The sequence below is a fragment of the Pseudorasbora parva genome, chromosome 6, assembly GCF_024679245.1.
Source record: "Pseudorasbora parva isolate DD20220531a chromosome 6, ASM2467924v1, whole genome shotgun sequence".
In the NCBI taxonomy this organism is placed as follows: Eukaryota; Metazoa; Chordata; class Actinopteri; order Cypriniformes; family Gobionidae; genus Pseudorasbora; species Pseudorasbora parva.
In genome coordinates, this window is record NC_090177.1 from 33417923 (window position 1) to 33432055 (window position 14133).

Sequence of the window (14133 nt, forward strand, 5' to 3'; positions counted from 1 at the left end):
CATTCTGTGAGGAAGTGCAGCTCGGTCTCTGTCACTCCCAGAATGCAGTGCGAGCAGAGTCTGTCCTCACGGGAGAGCCAGGTTAGTCTTCCTCGGCCCGTCTCTATGGCGAGACTGTGCTCGCTGAGTCTGTACATCGTCAGGGCTTTCTTGAGTCTCACATCCCTCACTGAGCTCAGGTACTGCGCTACGCTATATTCTCGATTTAGGGCCGAATAACATTCCAGTTTGTGCTGGTTTTGAATGGTGTGTGTCCAATGGGTGATGTACTTTTCTTGTTCTGTGATCATAATTTTTGAGGGCCAAATGTGTGTGTGAGTGTGTGTGTCCTGAGGCCGGCTGATCTCCGTGTGTGTGAGCTCAGTCAGTCTCAGCACCAGCTGACACAGGGGACTCCTAGTCACGCTCAGCTCTTGGTGTTTTGGGGCTTTGTAATGCTATGTGTTGGGGTCACTTGTGTTTGTTGGCTCTTTTTTGGATGTTTAGAAGGAGAGGGTATTGGCCTAATTCTGCCTTGCATCCGTTGATTAGCGTCTTTCTTTGGACTTTGAGGATAAAAGACTCTCTCTCTCACTCTCACTCTCACTCTCTCACTCACTCTCTCACTCACTCACTCACTCACTCACTCACTCACTCACTCACTCACTCACTCACTCACTCACTCACTCACTCACTCACTCACTCACTCACTCACTCACTCACTCGCAAATGACCGATTGTCTTTCTATCAATTCAGCTTTATTGGCATGACTGTCGGATAGTACAATGTTGCCAAAGCATTAAACATGTAGCAAGTTATGCAGGTATAGATATATAAATACAAAATATAATTAAAGAAGAAGAAAAGAAAAGAAGAAAAAAAACATATATATTGCTATCTTTAACTAAATCTCATCATCATCACCCGATCCCAGGCTCCTCAAGGCGCCCGTCTCGGGGTCTGTTTCCCTTGGGTAACGAGCTGTAGAGGAGCAATGAGATCAGAGACATGATGTATGAATGTCATCAGATCCTGATCTCATAGCTGCTGAAATCACCAGCATCAAATAGAGCCAGAAGGCCCACAGAACAATTCAAGAGTGTTTTTTTTTTTTTGCTCCATATGGCTCTCTTAACTGTCTCTGATTAACCCTGTAAAGCCTGACGCATAGCATTATGACCACAGTCAATGACGCTGAATAATTCTCCATCACGGCACCTGTTAGTGGGTGGGATATATTAGGCAGCAAGAGAATATTTTGTCCTCAAAGTTGATGTGTTGCCAGGAAAAATTAGCCTGGGTGCCAGCTGAAATTCCCCTGAAAAAAAATGGTGTTTGGGGGGTAAAATGTGTGTTATTTTGGCAAGGTTGCCTGCTAAAATTCACACTCATGGGTCTATATATCACATAATAGTCGCTTTAACCTGCAGACATAAAACAACCCATGGAAAAAAACACAGACTTGGCAACACAGTGCAGTTGAGCTCTGTTGACATTTGACAATGCGTCGCTTCTTTGCTCTGATTGGTTGTTGGTAGTTGTAGAACACAGTTCATCACAGTTTCTTATGTTTCGGGCTGCATAGCCGCAGATCAGTCAGGGTGCCCATGCTGACCCCATGCTGTGTCACTAACCTGGGGAACACATGGCACCAGGGTGCACTATGGGAAGAAGGAAAGCCGGCAGAGCCAGTGTGATGCTCTGGGCAATGTTCTGCTGGGAAACCTTCGGTCCTTAGGTTGCTTTGACACATACCACCCACCTAAGCATTCTCCAAATTCCCCAGATCTCAATCCAATCAAGCATCTGTGGGATGTGATGAACAAACAAGTCCGATCCATGGAGTCCCCAACTCACAATTTACAGGATTTAAAGGATCTGCTGCTAACATCTTGCTGCCAGATGCTGTTTTGGCAGTAAAAGGGGGACCAACACAATATTAGGATGGTGGTCATAATGCTATGTCTGATCGGTGTATGAAGTAATAGTCCGGATAAAAAAAATCTAATTTGAAATAGAGCTGTGTTATAGTTATAGTTTTATTAAGTATCAAATTTGATGCATCAGGCTTTTATGGCTCATATAGCATGACAGTGAGAATATGGAGCTCATACTCAAGTATGAATACAAATGGTATTCAAAGTGACAAACTGAGGAAAAAATATGCAATTTGCAATGTGCAGATGAAATTCTGATGATGCTTGAAATGTAAGTTAATGAGATCTTTAGAAACAGTATTGAATAAATGCATATGAATATCAGTTGTGACTGTCTCTCAATAAGGTCTTGGTACAATATTTTAATGATTAGTTTTATGATCAAAGCAAAAATATAATGCAGTGCAATAAAAGATGATTAAGAGATAAGACAAACAAATTAATGTTCATCAAAGCCTAATTGATAATATTTGATAAATCTTAACGTTTAAAAAAAAAAAAAATTGCGTGTGTGTGTGTGTGTGTGTGTTATGTATGGATAATTAAGTAAACTTAAGTTGCTTAACTGTCTAGTAAGTACTTTTCCTGAACTAATAATAGTTATTCTTATGATTAATCAGTGATCGACAGCAAATCAAGACATGTATTACCACCTGAAGGGGGGATGTTTTTACAATTATACTAGACATTTTATTTACTAAAATGGTATAATCTATTAATACGATGCCTCATTTAGAGGATTGTGTACAACAGGCTTTTCAGCAAAGTTTTTATTTAAAAAAAAAAAAAATTATATATAAATCTGTTTATTTAACTTTTTCAATAATAACAGGATCCAAATACAGCAGAATCATGAACAAATATTTTCCCACCCCACCCCCCAAGAAGTGTAACTAAACAAATTAAATAAAACACACAAAAAAAATAGGAAAATGTCAAGCATAATGTCTTGAGTATAATTTAGAGGCTTTTGAAATTTGTGTATCACCTGTAATGGCCGTTATGGGGTTAAATTGTGAACCGCAAAGGCTCGTTCTGTGCTTGATTTTTTTTTTACATGAATGATGACTACTTTTAACTGAGTTCAGTCACAAAAACTACAGCAGATTACAAAATTCCCTCACTGGAATTAAGCTGAAAGTATACTTTGATTTGTAGGTGTACGATAAGGTAAGTGTTCAGTGCATTCATCATAAGGATAGCATGTACACAGGTCAAAGTCTGTATTTTTATTTTATTTATTTTTTCGCCTCAGTTTGCTCCAGTCCGTTTTCACAATCGGTAAAGAAACCTAAGAGTAGTGATCGACCGATATTGATTTTTTATTACCGATTATTTGGGTGTTTATGTGCCGATAACCCGATATATAGAACCGATATTTATTTATTGTGTTATTTCTGTTTTTTTACAATTACAGCTACAGCACTTAACTGCGCTTTTTAAACACTGTAATTTTTGCGGTTTCACTCCCTTACATACAGAACAAAAGACATTTACATTAATAAATAGTCTGAAAAAATTGGCAGTCCTTTTAGCATTAATGCTGTTTCAACTTTTTATTTATAAATGCAGCCATATTAACAACAGGCAAAATACATTTATAAAGTATAATATTTTCAAATGGAGAACATAAATGAGAGTTGAGTCTATCAAATCCCCATAACTAAATATAAGCATTCATTTTTTTAAACTACAGTTTTAAAAGGTTTATGTGTTTAATAGACTAAAGATTGAATATTCTCTGGAATTGTAATAGCTATGATGTATTCGCGGGTTTGTTTCTTTTTCTTATCTCATCTAGTACGGTATCAAAATTAATGTTTGTGTATGTCTATGAAATGCTGACGACAGCGCTGTTTTCATCTCTGCGTTTAACTTACACATCTCGCGGAGATAGGCCTAATAATACATTTTCACGGAGCTGTAATTAATTAGATGTTTATTATATAAATGTTATATAGCAGACGTTAATATATCTAGGAGTTTTAAACGAGTCGGTCTTACACACGGTGACTATCCTATGCTGGAACAGCAACTCCGAGAGAGAATGCGACAGAGCATAAACAACACACAGAGAGAAATAAGTTTAGCGCTTTCCAACATGCTCTCATTCATGGTGGCCTAATAATTCATTTTCACGGAGCTGTAATTAATAAGATGTTCATTATATAAATGTCATATAGCAGACGTTAATATAATTTAAGGAGTTTTAAACGAGTCGGTCTTGTTTACATAGCCTACGGTAACGTTAGCATATATGCTGGAGCAACAACTCGGTGAGTGAACGGCTGAATGCGACTGAGCATAAACACACGGAAAGAAAGAAATGTGGTGCTTTTACTTCCAACATGCTCTCATTCATGGCTGTTTTGTTTCATTCATGTGAAGTTACGTCTTTATTATGACATGACGGATTACCTGATGACTCTGTCAGTGAGTCGTCTCTACAGCGCCAAGTTTAAACTATATAATATCATCTCATAACATCTAATTTGTGCATATCTCAATTGTGCATTAATGTTATGTCAAACAAAGTTTATCAATTAAGGGATGCAGGTTATTTTACCTTTGAACACCGTTGTTTACTCATCTCCCCTCAGACAGTCTGTTAATGGCGCGCTTGTATGCAATTCTCAAGACGTTTATCCATTTATCGGGAAATCCGATATTACAAAACCGATACCCGATTATGAAAAAATGCTTAAATATCGGGAAAAATATCGGGAATCCGATATATCGGTCGATCACTACCTAAGAGACAAACTGCTAAAGACAGCGACGACAATAAACAAACATTCATGTTGACTAACATGTAACGGTACACAAAACTGATGGTAAGGTTCGGTACGTACCTCGGTTTTGAAGTCACGGTTCGATGGGAGTTTCGGTACAGCAGGGGAGAGAAAACTAAATATAAAATTGCTTTATTTATTTTTGCTTTATTTATAAACAGTGGTTTACTGAACAAAATGTGTCTGGCCTTAAATGAATTAAATTAAAACTAAAAGTTTCTTAAAGAAAATGCTGTAATAAACTATATATGGAGCCCTTACTTCCACATTAATATAATATTAAAGGTTAACAAGTAACAACAGAGCCCAAACTATTAGCTTAAAATCCATTACTATATAATAGTCAACACTCCAATAACGCATTGTGTGCAAACATGTAAACTTCACACAAGGCAGTTTTTGCATTATCTTCTAAATCGCATTATAAAATTATGCTTTTACTCCAATTTGTTGTTGAAATAAAATCATGTATACACGGTAGCTGTCATTTTCATGACAAATACATTTAAACATGCATTAAATAATCAAGACATCCCTTACATGTTAAGCAGAATATAATGAATATATAGGCTAATATGTGCATATATTTAGCGCTAGTGTTCATCTCTCTAGTGAACTAACCAGCTGTGGACTCGGTAAATGTTTACAAGCTGTTTTATTGACATCTTTCCGCCATTGAAACGGATGGAGTGATGCCGTCCCACCCCTCATGTTGACTACATGAAAACGACTCCTCTTGGACTTACCATTGGTCAAAAGATTTTAAATGGCCATTTTATTCCTCAATGAAAACTCAGACATGAGTTAAATCATCACACGACTCTCTATTTTGGCCTTTCTGTGAGGATATGCTCGTGGTTACAGGAGTTTTTCAATGTTCATGTTTTGTATGTTAATGGAAATCTGTGTCTGTTGTCTGCTTGGGATTTAGCTCACATGCGACTGATTTTAATGCCAGGTGTAACATGGACCATTGCGTTTTAAATGATCTGGTGTTTTAACATCACATGCTTAACCCTTTAGCTGATCTCTTTCTCTCTTCTTTTCTCTGTCTTTCCACACAGAATGGACAGAACTTCCAGGACTTTGATTGTCAGGTAAGAGTCTCATGTGATCATTAGGTCTTTATGTATTCCATATAACCTTCTGAAGCATTCACCCACAGCCATTCATCTACTCCTCCTGCACCATCGCTCTATTTCCCAGCACAGTGTGATGGTGAAAGACTCTTGACCTGTACTTCACCGTAGAGCAGTGAAATTCACTCTTTTGTCTTTGTCTATGGGTGTGTGGGAGGGTTTGTGGGTGGTGGGTTGAGCTGCTGTGTGTGTTATCCACTGAAGAGCACGATTTGACTCAGGATCTTAGCACACTTCATTATCATATGTTTATTCCACTATTATTTATCCTTGCTTCATTTTTTATTTTATTTTTATTTTCCCTCCAGTAGCAGTCATTCTGTAATATTGCCTATAAGAACGCAGCAACAATTTTCAGATTTTAACACAAAGCGCACATGTATGAAAGAGGTGGAAATTTGCATGTTACATACACAATTTCAAATGTGCCATTATCGAAACTATAATTTAAAACATAAACTGGGCCATCTTTGTTCATTTAACTGTTTGCTAATTCAGTCAGTAGTTAAATTATAATCAGTTGTTAAACAACAACAACAACAACAACAACAACAAAAAACATTAAATAAAAGTAGCACTTTTTTTTAATAGATTTTTGTACCTGTCTGTATTATTTATTGTTATATGTAATTTATTAGGGATTAACCCTTGTGTATCCTTATGGACATCCTTATGTATTTTTTATTTTTTTATGACTTTGCCTGTGTGGTAATGCTAACTGTATCAAATTTGCCACAGGTGTGTATTTTTATTGGAATTTTGATATTTAACCACCATTTCCTTAAAAAAAAAAAAAAAAAAAACTATTTTGCACTAGGTACACAAAATACATACACTCAGGCCCTTTTGGACAAAAATGCCCACATTGAAACCCATTAAAACTGCTATTTTTAATTCTGTTGCCATTTAACTATAAAATTATGCAATCTTTGTTAATAGGCTTTTATTCTGTTGGCAAGGCTTCAAAATGTAAATGTTTAAAAAAAAAACAAAAAAAAATACCAGCTATATTTTGTAGGTTTGGCGTATAAAGCAAATACTCACTTTATTCCTGTTTTTTGTTTATGCATATCATAAAGCCAATTTGATAAATTATGCAAGTATAACTGTGTGGGTGTGTGGGGTGTATGTATGTAATACAAATTATGTGTAGGTGTGCGTGTGTGCTTGAGATATACGAGAGGGAAAAACTCAACTGCAAATCACAAATACAACCGCTGTGCACCATTGAAGTTTTGCTGGCTTCTAATGGGGAAAAGTTGGCACTGCGCCCAAACAAAATCTTACTGAGTGCTCATTTTTTGAGATATCAACCTCAAATTTGAAACACAGCTTTTTTTAGATTTATGGCTTTGATTTTGATTTTTAGAGCTCAACATGTTTTTAAATATATATATATATATATATATATATATATATATATATATATATATATATATATATATATATATATATATATATATATATATATTGTTTTATAAAATATTGTTCATAAACCATTTTCATAAACTTAAACTTCTATAACTTTTTTAACTTTTTTTGACTTCTACAATAATCTGCCACAGGGCTTCTTTAAAATGACACGAAACTGAAGCCTGTGCTCCCAAGATTAATTTTTTTTATGACAGTTTTTCGACATGGACATTTTTGTCATCTATGAACCTATGTGTAACTTTTTTGATGCACATTGATGCACAAGGGTTAAGCTAAATATTTAGTGTATGGTTTGTGAGTAGCATGCTTCTCTTTCGTTTCCAGTTCACTCACCATTACATCAAAAGGTGATTGCATAAGAAATACTTTCAATATAAAACTTACTTGCGTAAACTTAGTCAGAGGTGTTGAAGCCCGGTTGTGCTGAACACCATTTGCATTTTCCTGATACTTGCAATTTTTTGTTAGTATTTTGGCACAGTTGACTGCTCCTTTCAGTTGTGTTTATTCTCCTACCCCAGCCTCAGATAGCAGCACATTGCTGTTAGTGCTGCTCAACAGCTCTTCATTATTTATTGTCCTCTCCCTTCTCAATTGTCTTAAACCTGATCTGATTGACAATTGAGCCCCTGCAGGTGTAGGGCAGTTGTAGTCAAATTTCACCCAGGAAAAAGCAAGTCCTAAAGGCCGTGACATGCCAAGCCACTGTAAAAAGAACTGGTGGCTATGAAAGTTGACTTTGTTGTCGCCTTGCTTTAGCTGTATCTGGTCCAAAAAAAAAGCTGCTCTTGAACACAACAAAATGACTATAGGCGACTGTCAACTAGCATGTGTATTCTGTGCCGTCATGTAAGACAATAACTGTCAATAGTCAAGTCACCTTTATTTATATAGTGCTTTTTACAAGTCCAATTGTTTCAAAGCAGCTTCACAGTGTTAACAGGAAAATAATGCAACAGAATTTGATTTGGCTGTACAGCCTCTTTGGAGAAAACTGATGTTATCCTTCTAATTCCAATTATCACATAGTGTCAATGCGGGCAGATCGGTAATATAGTTGAAAGTTAAAGGAGTCCTTCAGTGCTGGGAAGATGAATTTGTATTTAAACTGGGTCATTACTGTAGTAGGGGTGTGCACGAATATTTGAATAGTCGAATATTCTATCTGTAATTAACATTCGAAAGCCAAAAATACTATTCGAATTTTACTGCGTTGATTTATGCGACTATGAGAAATCCCTATAATCTCGCAGTTATAACTAAATCCACTACGTGGCGCTGTGGAGCGGGTAAATAGGTTGCTAGGCAACGTGGGGGAGAGGACGCTGGCGTTGTCTGTTCGCCGCTTCTCCACCCACAACAAATCATGTTAATGTACTATTAGATTTACATTTTATTTTATTTTCTTATGTTTGTGACTAGTCTAACAGTCAGAGCTACAATTGGGACTGTTGCTGATTGCTGGCAGCCACTGAGAAGTCGTTGTTCGTCGTTTCGCCGTTTTCAACCGCTTCTCTAATGTTTACGTTTGAATTGCTGCGGTTGGTTTCTGGTTTGGAGGACATTTGATGTTTCTCGCCGCGGGTGCTCACTGGTGGTCTCCCTTGGGCTTAAGCTGCATGGTGGCTGAAGTTTGCACCGGGCTAGCGTCATCCGGGCTCTCGTCGTCGGCGTCCGGCATGATGTTGGGATGTTCTGCTTCTCGGCTGCGCCGGCTGCGCCGCTGTTCCGTCCTGCATTGCGACCGTGGAGCGACATCTGCGCCGGCCCCGGTGTGTCCACAGAAGTGCCCGGAGGAATGTTCCTCCTCCTGCATGGTGCTGCAGCGATCCCCATCGTTTGAATCATCATGAAGAAGACCCATCATCTGGTCTTCAGCTGTCGTGCCTCGGCGATGTCATCGGGACACTGCCGCTGGGAGAAATCTGAAACATGGAGTGGACCACAGTGTGCTGCGGAGCTAACAGAGACTTCCACCATCAGCTGTTTTCTGTTCACCATCAGCTCTGTTTCTGTTCACCATCAGCTCTGTTTCTGTTCACCATCAGCTCTGTTTCTGTTCACCATCAGCTCTGTTTCTGTTCACCATCAGCTCTGTTTCTGTTCTGTTTTCTGTGTTGGTTGATTGTTTGTAGTATTCTATATTTGTACTTGTTATTCATTTTTTGTTGTAATTCCCCCCCCCCCCCCCTTTGTTGCACTTTGAGATTCTTCGGAATGAAAAGTGCATTATAAATAAAATCTATTATTATTATTATTATTATTATTATTATTAAATAAGTTGAGTGTATTTGATCACAATGTCGTCGTCTGCCTCGCGATGTGTTTGGAATTACTTAGATGACAATCTCTCCCCAAGGTGTTTTTTATTTTGCTGGTAGTTGTTTTTTCTTAATTTTTTAATTGCCAATTATACAGGAAATTCGTTGTATAATGAATGAATGAATGCATGAATGAATGCATGAATGAATGAATGAATGAGGCATTTATATAGCGCTTTCAAATGTACAACTGTACACCCAAAGCGCTTAACACTCATGTCAGGGGTCTCTCCTCAACCATCACCAGTGTGCAGCATCCACTTGGATGATGCGACGGCAGCCAAAGTACAATGGCACCAGTGCGCTCACCACACACCAGCGATAGGTGGAGAGGAGAGAGGGTGATAGAGCCAATTCAGTGGATGGGGATTATTAGGAGGCCATGATTGGTAAGGGCCAATTAAGGGAATTTGGCCAGGACACCGGGGTTACACCCCTCCTCTTTTACGAGAAGTGCCATGGGATTTTTAATGACCACAGAGAGTCAGGACCTCGGTTTAACGTCTCATCCGAAAGACGATTTGTATTTGTTATATAAATGCATAATGCATGATTTGCATATGAGCCCACAATATACATTTTTTTTTAAATAAAATGTCACGGACACTAGGGAATACCATTTCCATGAAAGGGTGTACATGATCTGCAACAATGCTTAGGTAGGTGGAATGTGTCAAAGTAACATCCACATGGATGGCAGGACCCAAGGTTTCCCAGCAGAACATTGCCCAAAGCAACACACTGCCTCCGCCGACTTGACTTCTTCCCATAGTGCATCCTGGAGCCATGTGTTCCCCAGGACGCACACAAACCCCACCCCCAATCCATGTGATGTAAAATAATCATTATTCATCAGACCAGGTCACCTTCTTCCATTACTCTGTGCATAGGCGTAATTTATGGGTGGGACATGTCCCCACCACTTTTTTTAAAACATCTTGCTTCACGGATGAGCTAATACAAACAAAACATCTCTGGTTAACTAGGAAGAGTATCATTTTGTTCGTTTGTTAAATAAGAGGCGATCTGGTGTTCGTTGCCGCTGTTATCAGTGGTGCGGATTTCTCTCGCGGCTCATGCAGTCTTCACACAGACGAGCACTTTAATCTAACGCTTAACGCCGTTGCATAGACTTTCTATTTGTTCCGGTCAGATCACGAAATAATGCACAAAAACTGTCCCTGCTCTTGATGTACAACCACTGATGGTATTCGGTTTTGATGAGAGAGAAAATAGGCTACAAGGGCAGATTAGAAACGAGAACTTCTGACAAGTTTAACAGACTAGACCAGGGATTATAAGAAAAGTGTGCGCCTTTATTCACGTGAAAAATCTTGGCACACCGCTATATTGTGTTTAGATGCTATAATTAAACGAGATCTATATCAATTAATGAACTATTTAATTGATTTCCGGACATCTTAATACTAATTTTTCTGCAAATGTCATTGTACATATTTTGCATCTGATATAACATTGTATCAGCAATGCAACCCCCCTTAATACGCCATATAGTGCATATCATATGCACACGAAAAACTGCCTACCATATGCAAGCCAAAAGCTCATTTTGACGTATGAGCGCCCCTCACACGTCAAAATGAGCTTTGCCGTGCATAGTACGCATTTTTTCGCGTGCATATGATACGCAATTTATGTCCCACCCACTTTTTAAAACAAAGTTACGCCACTGGTCCAGTTCTGATGCTCACGTGCCCACTGTTGGCAGTTTCGGCGGTGGACAGGGGTCAGCACAGGCACCCTGACTGGACTGTGGCTACGCCGCCCCATACACAAGCTGTGATGTGCTGTGTATTCTGACACATTTCTATCAGAACCAGTATTAACTTCTTGAGCAATTTGAGCTACAGAAGCTCGTCTGTTTGATCGGACCCCACAGGCCAGCCTTCGCTCCCCACGTGCATCAATGAGGCTTGGCCGCCCATGATCCTGCCGCCGGTTCACCACTGTTCCTTCCTTAGACCACTTTTGATAGATACTGACCACTGCAGACCGGGAACACCCCACAAGAGCTGCAGTTTTAGAGATGCTCTGACCCAGTCGTCTAGCCATCCCAATTCGGCCCTTGTCAAATCGCTTGCTTATTTTTCCTGCTTCTTATAGTCCACTTTTAGGACAAAATGTTCACTTGCTGCCTTATATATCCCACCCACTAACAGGTGCCCGAATGAAGAGATAATCAGTGTTATTCATTTCACCTGTCATACTGTTCATACTGTTATGCCTGATTGGTGTGTAATTATTGTCTGAACACCTAGGATTGTAGTACTTCCCCTTATCCATTGACTGTCAGAGTTCGGGTCTTTCAGCTCCCTGAAAAGATACTTACTTAACTGAGGTTCTGCAGCCTTTAAGGGAGTCTCATTTGCAGTATTTTTAGAGTGTGTTGAATTATACAGTAATTTGTCATAATGTGCACTAGCTAAGATCATGGCCGCACTCACAGGTTTAAATTTAGCCTCGACAGGTACATCAGCTAGCCGTGTAGATCTGCATCTCAGGTGAGAATTACATCATCACACATTCAGAAACCTGAGAGGATGCTGAATGTGTTACTAGACATACCAAAGGAATATGGACGAGGCTGAGGAGGAGAGATGGGTAGTCGTAAACCATAGTGTTTGCTCTTTGTCTTCCTTGTGGCAATGCAAAAGTTGATCTTTTCTCTATTGGGTTTCTACTTGAGCTGGTAACTATGCAACAGGAGGACATGAATTATTACGTAACTTATCATCTCTGAACTCTTCTAAAGGGAGAAAAAGGAAAGTACTGTACAATGAGTGAACTACAGTAAATCTTGAAGTCTAAAACTCTGCCTGAAGAGTCCAGTCGTAATGGTTCCCTGTAGCCCCATAATGCATAATGACATCACTATTTTGTATAGTCCCCAGCGTTATGAAGAGCAGTTGCTATGGTGACGGTGTGGCTGTTGGCTGGTGGTTGAGTGTGAGATGTGAATGGGTGTCTGTGGATGATGTAAGCTGACACCTGTTGGGCTTCTCCTCAAGAGGGCAGTGTAAATACTTGTAACAGACAAGCTGTTCTCACACAACATGTAGAATTATGTTTGTGGCTTGGTTCTGTGTTACTTTGCCCAAATGACATCTGTTTTTTTAATGGCATTGATCTTCTAGCGAACAGCATCATTAGCTATGCAAGCTTGTTTTTCTCTCCCAGTGTCGAGCTGATAACGCAGCGTTGGTTCTGTAGGGCTATGGCATTGGGTCAGATGGCACACAGGGCAGTGGATGTGCTTAGTCAGGCGTGAAGCTCACTCTACTGGAAAAGTACAGGCACAGCACTCTACTGGAAAAGTACAGGCACAGCACAAGACATGACCATTTTCTCTCGTTACCATTGTTTCTGCTGTATTCTACCATCTCTGCTGTATTCTACTCTCTCTCTCTCTCTCTCTCTCTCTCTCTCTCTCTCTCTCTCTCTCTCTCTCTCTCTCTCTCTCGTAAACACAAAAACATGTTTACAGGTTACGAGTTTAATCTTTAGCAGCAATTATGTAATTCACAAAGCTGGTGATTATAAGGTACATATTTAGTTATATCCCTTATTTTCATTTCTTTTTTTTCTTTTTTTGTCTGTTCATTTCTTCCTAAAAGCTGAAACTCACTCCTCGTCAGGCTCTGGCATGTTTAGTTCAGCTTGAACATGATGATTTATTTTTATATTATTTATAATTTGTAAACACACCATAGTTGTCCTCGATTGGTGCTGTACTAAATTCCAATACTTTGTATTTTAGCATGATATTTGCATGATGTTGATTTTGGCCAGTGAGTATCAGAATATCTCTTTAATAATGATGTATTAAAACTTTTTTTTTTTTTTTTTTTTTGCCAAAGCATCGCAAAAGTTTTTTTTAGTCTTAGTTCATGATGCCTAATGCTTAACTAAAACAAAATTAACCCTTTTCTGTTGCTTTGTACGCTTGCAGCAATAGCATTTTGTGAGAAATGCTGCCCTCTCTGGGTGTTGAGGGGTATTGTGCCCTCTTTTAACATCACGTTTTGTAGTTGTCAGACAGTGAAGAGAAAGAGCTGACATTTTAATGTCTGAGATCAAAACACTCTGACTCTCTCTGACTGCGTATCAGATTTGGATCATCCTCAACTGCTGCTGTGGCAGGATACACCTGCTGCTTGATGTGGCTGCTCTCAAGCACACTTGCTTGTGTACAGTTATACTGATCAAGGGTGTGTTCCAGCGCAGGGGCGCACACGCGTGGGCCGCTGCACGGGGGGCTTTCTTTGCACTTTGTGTTCGGAGGGGAATCCTTGTTCTCCCCACTCTGTCATCCACCAGAAACTCAGGTGCATCCTGGGACAAGGTTACACCATCTGAAATGTCAAGGTTAACCCCTCTTTTTTTGGGTTGTTTATAGGCTTATAAACGGAGGTATTTTCAAAGATCAGGATCACCTAGATTCCTGATCATTATGCAGGTTTTATTCCTCGTGTGCTTGTAATCCTCGTGGCCTTTGTAGCAGTTCAAAGG

The 14133-nt window shown here is 39.2% G+C and overlaps 1 protein-coding gene across 3 annotated transcripts in view; it reads left to right on the top strand.

Moving 5' to 3' along the window:
- ndrg3b (ndrg family member 3b) overlaps positions 1–14133 on the top strand; it is a 103020-nt gene that overhangs the window by 44656 nt on the left and 44231 nt on the right. For all 3 annotated transcript variants that reach the window (XM_067446724.1, XM_067446725.1, XM_067446727.1), the window contains exon 3: positions 5774–5806. In XM_067446724.1, coding sequence (XP_067302825.1) covers positions 5774–5806 — 33 coding nt within the window. The remainder of the gene's footprint in view (positions 1–5773; positions 5807–14133) is intronic.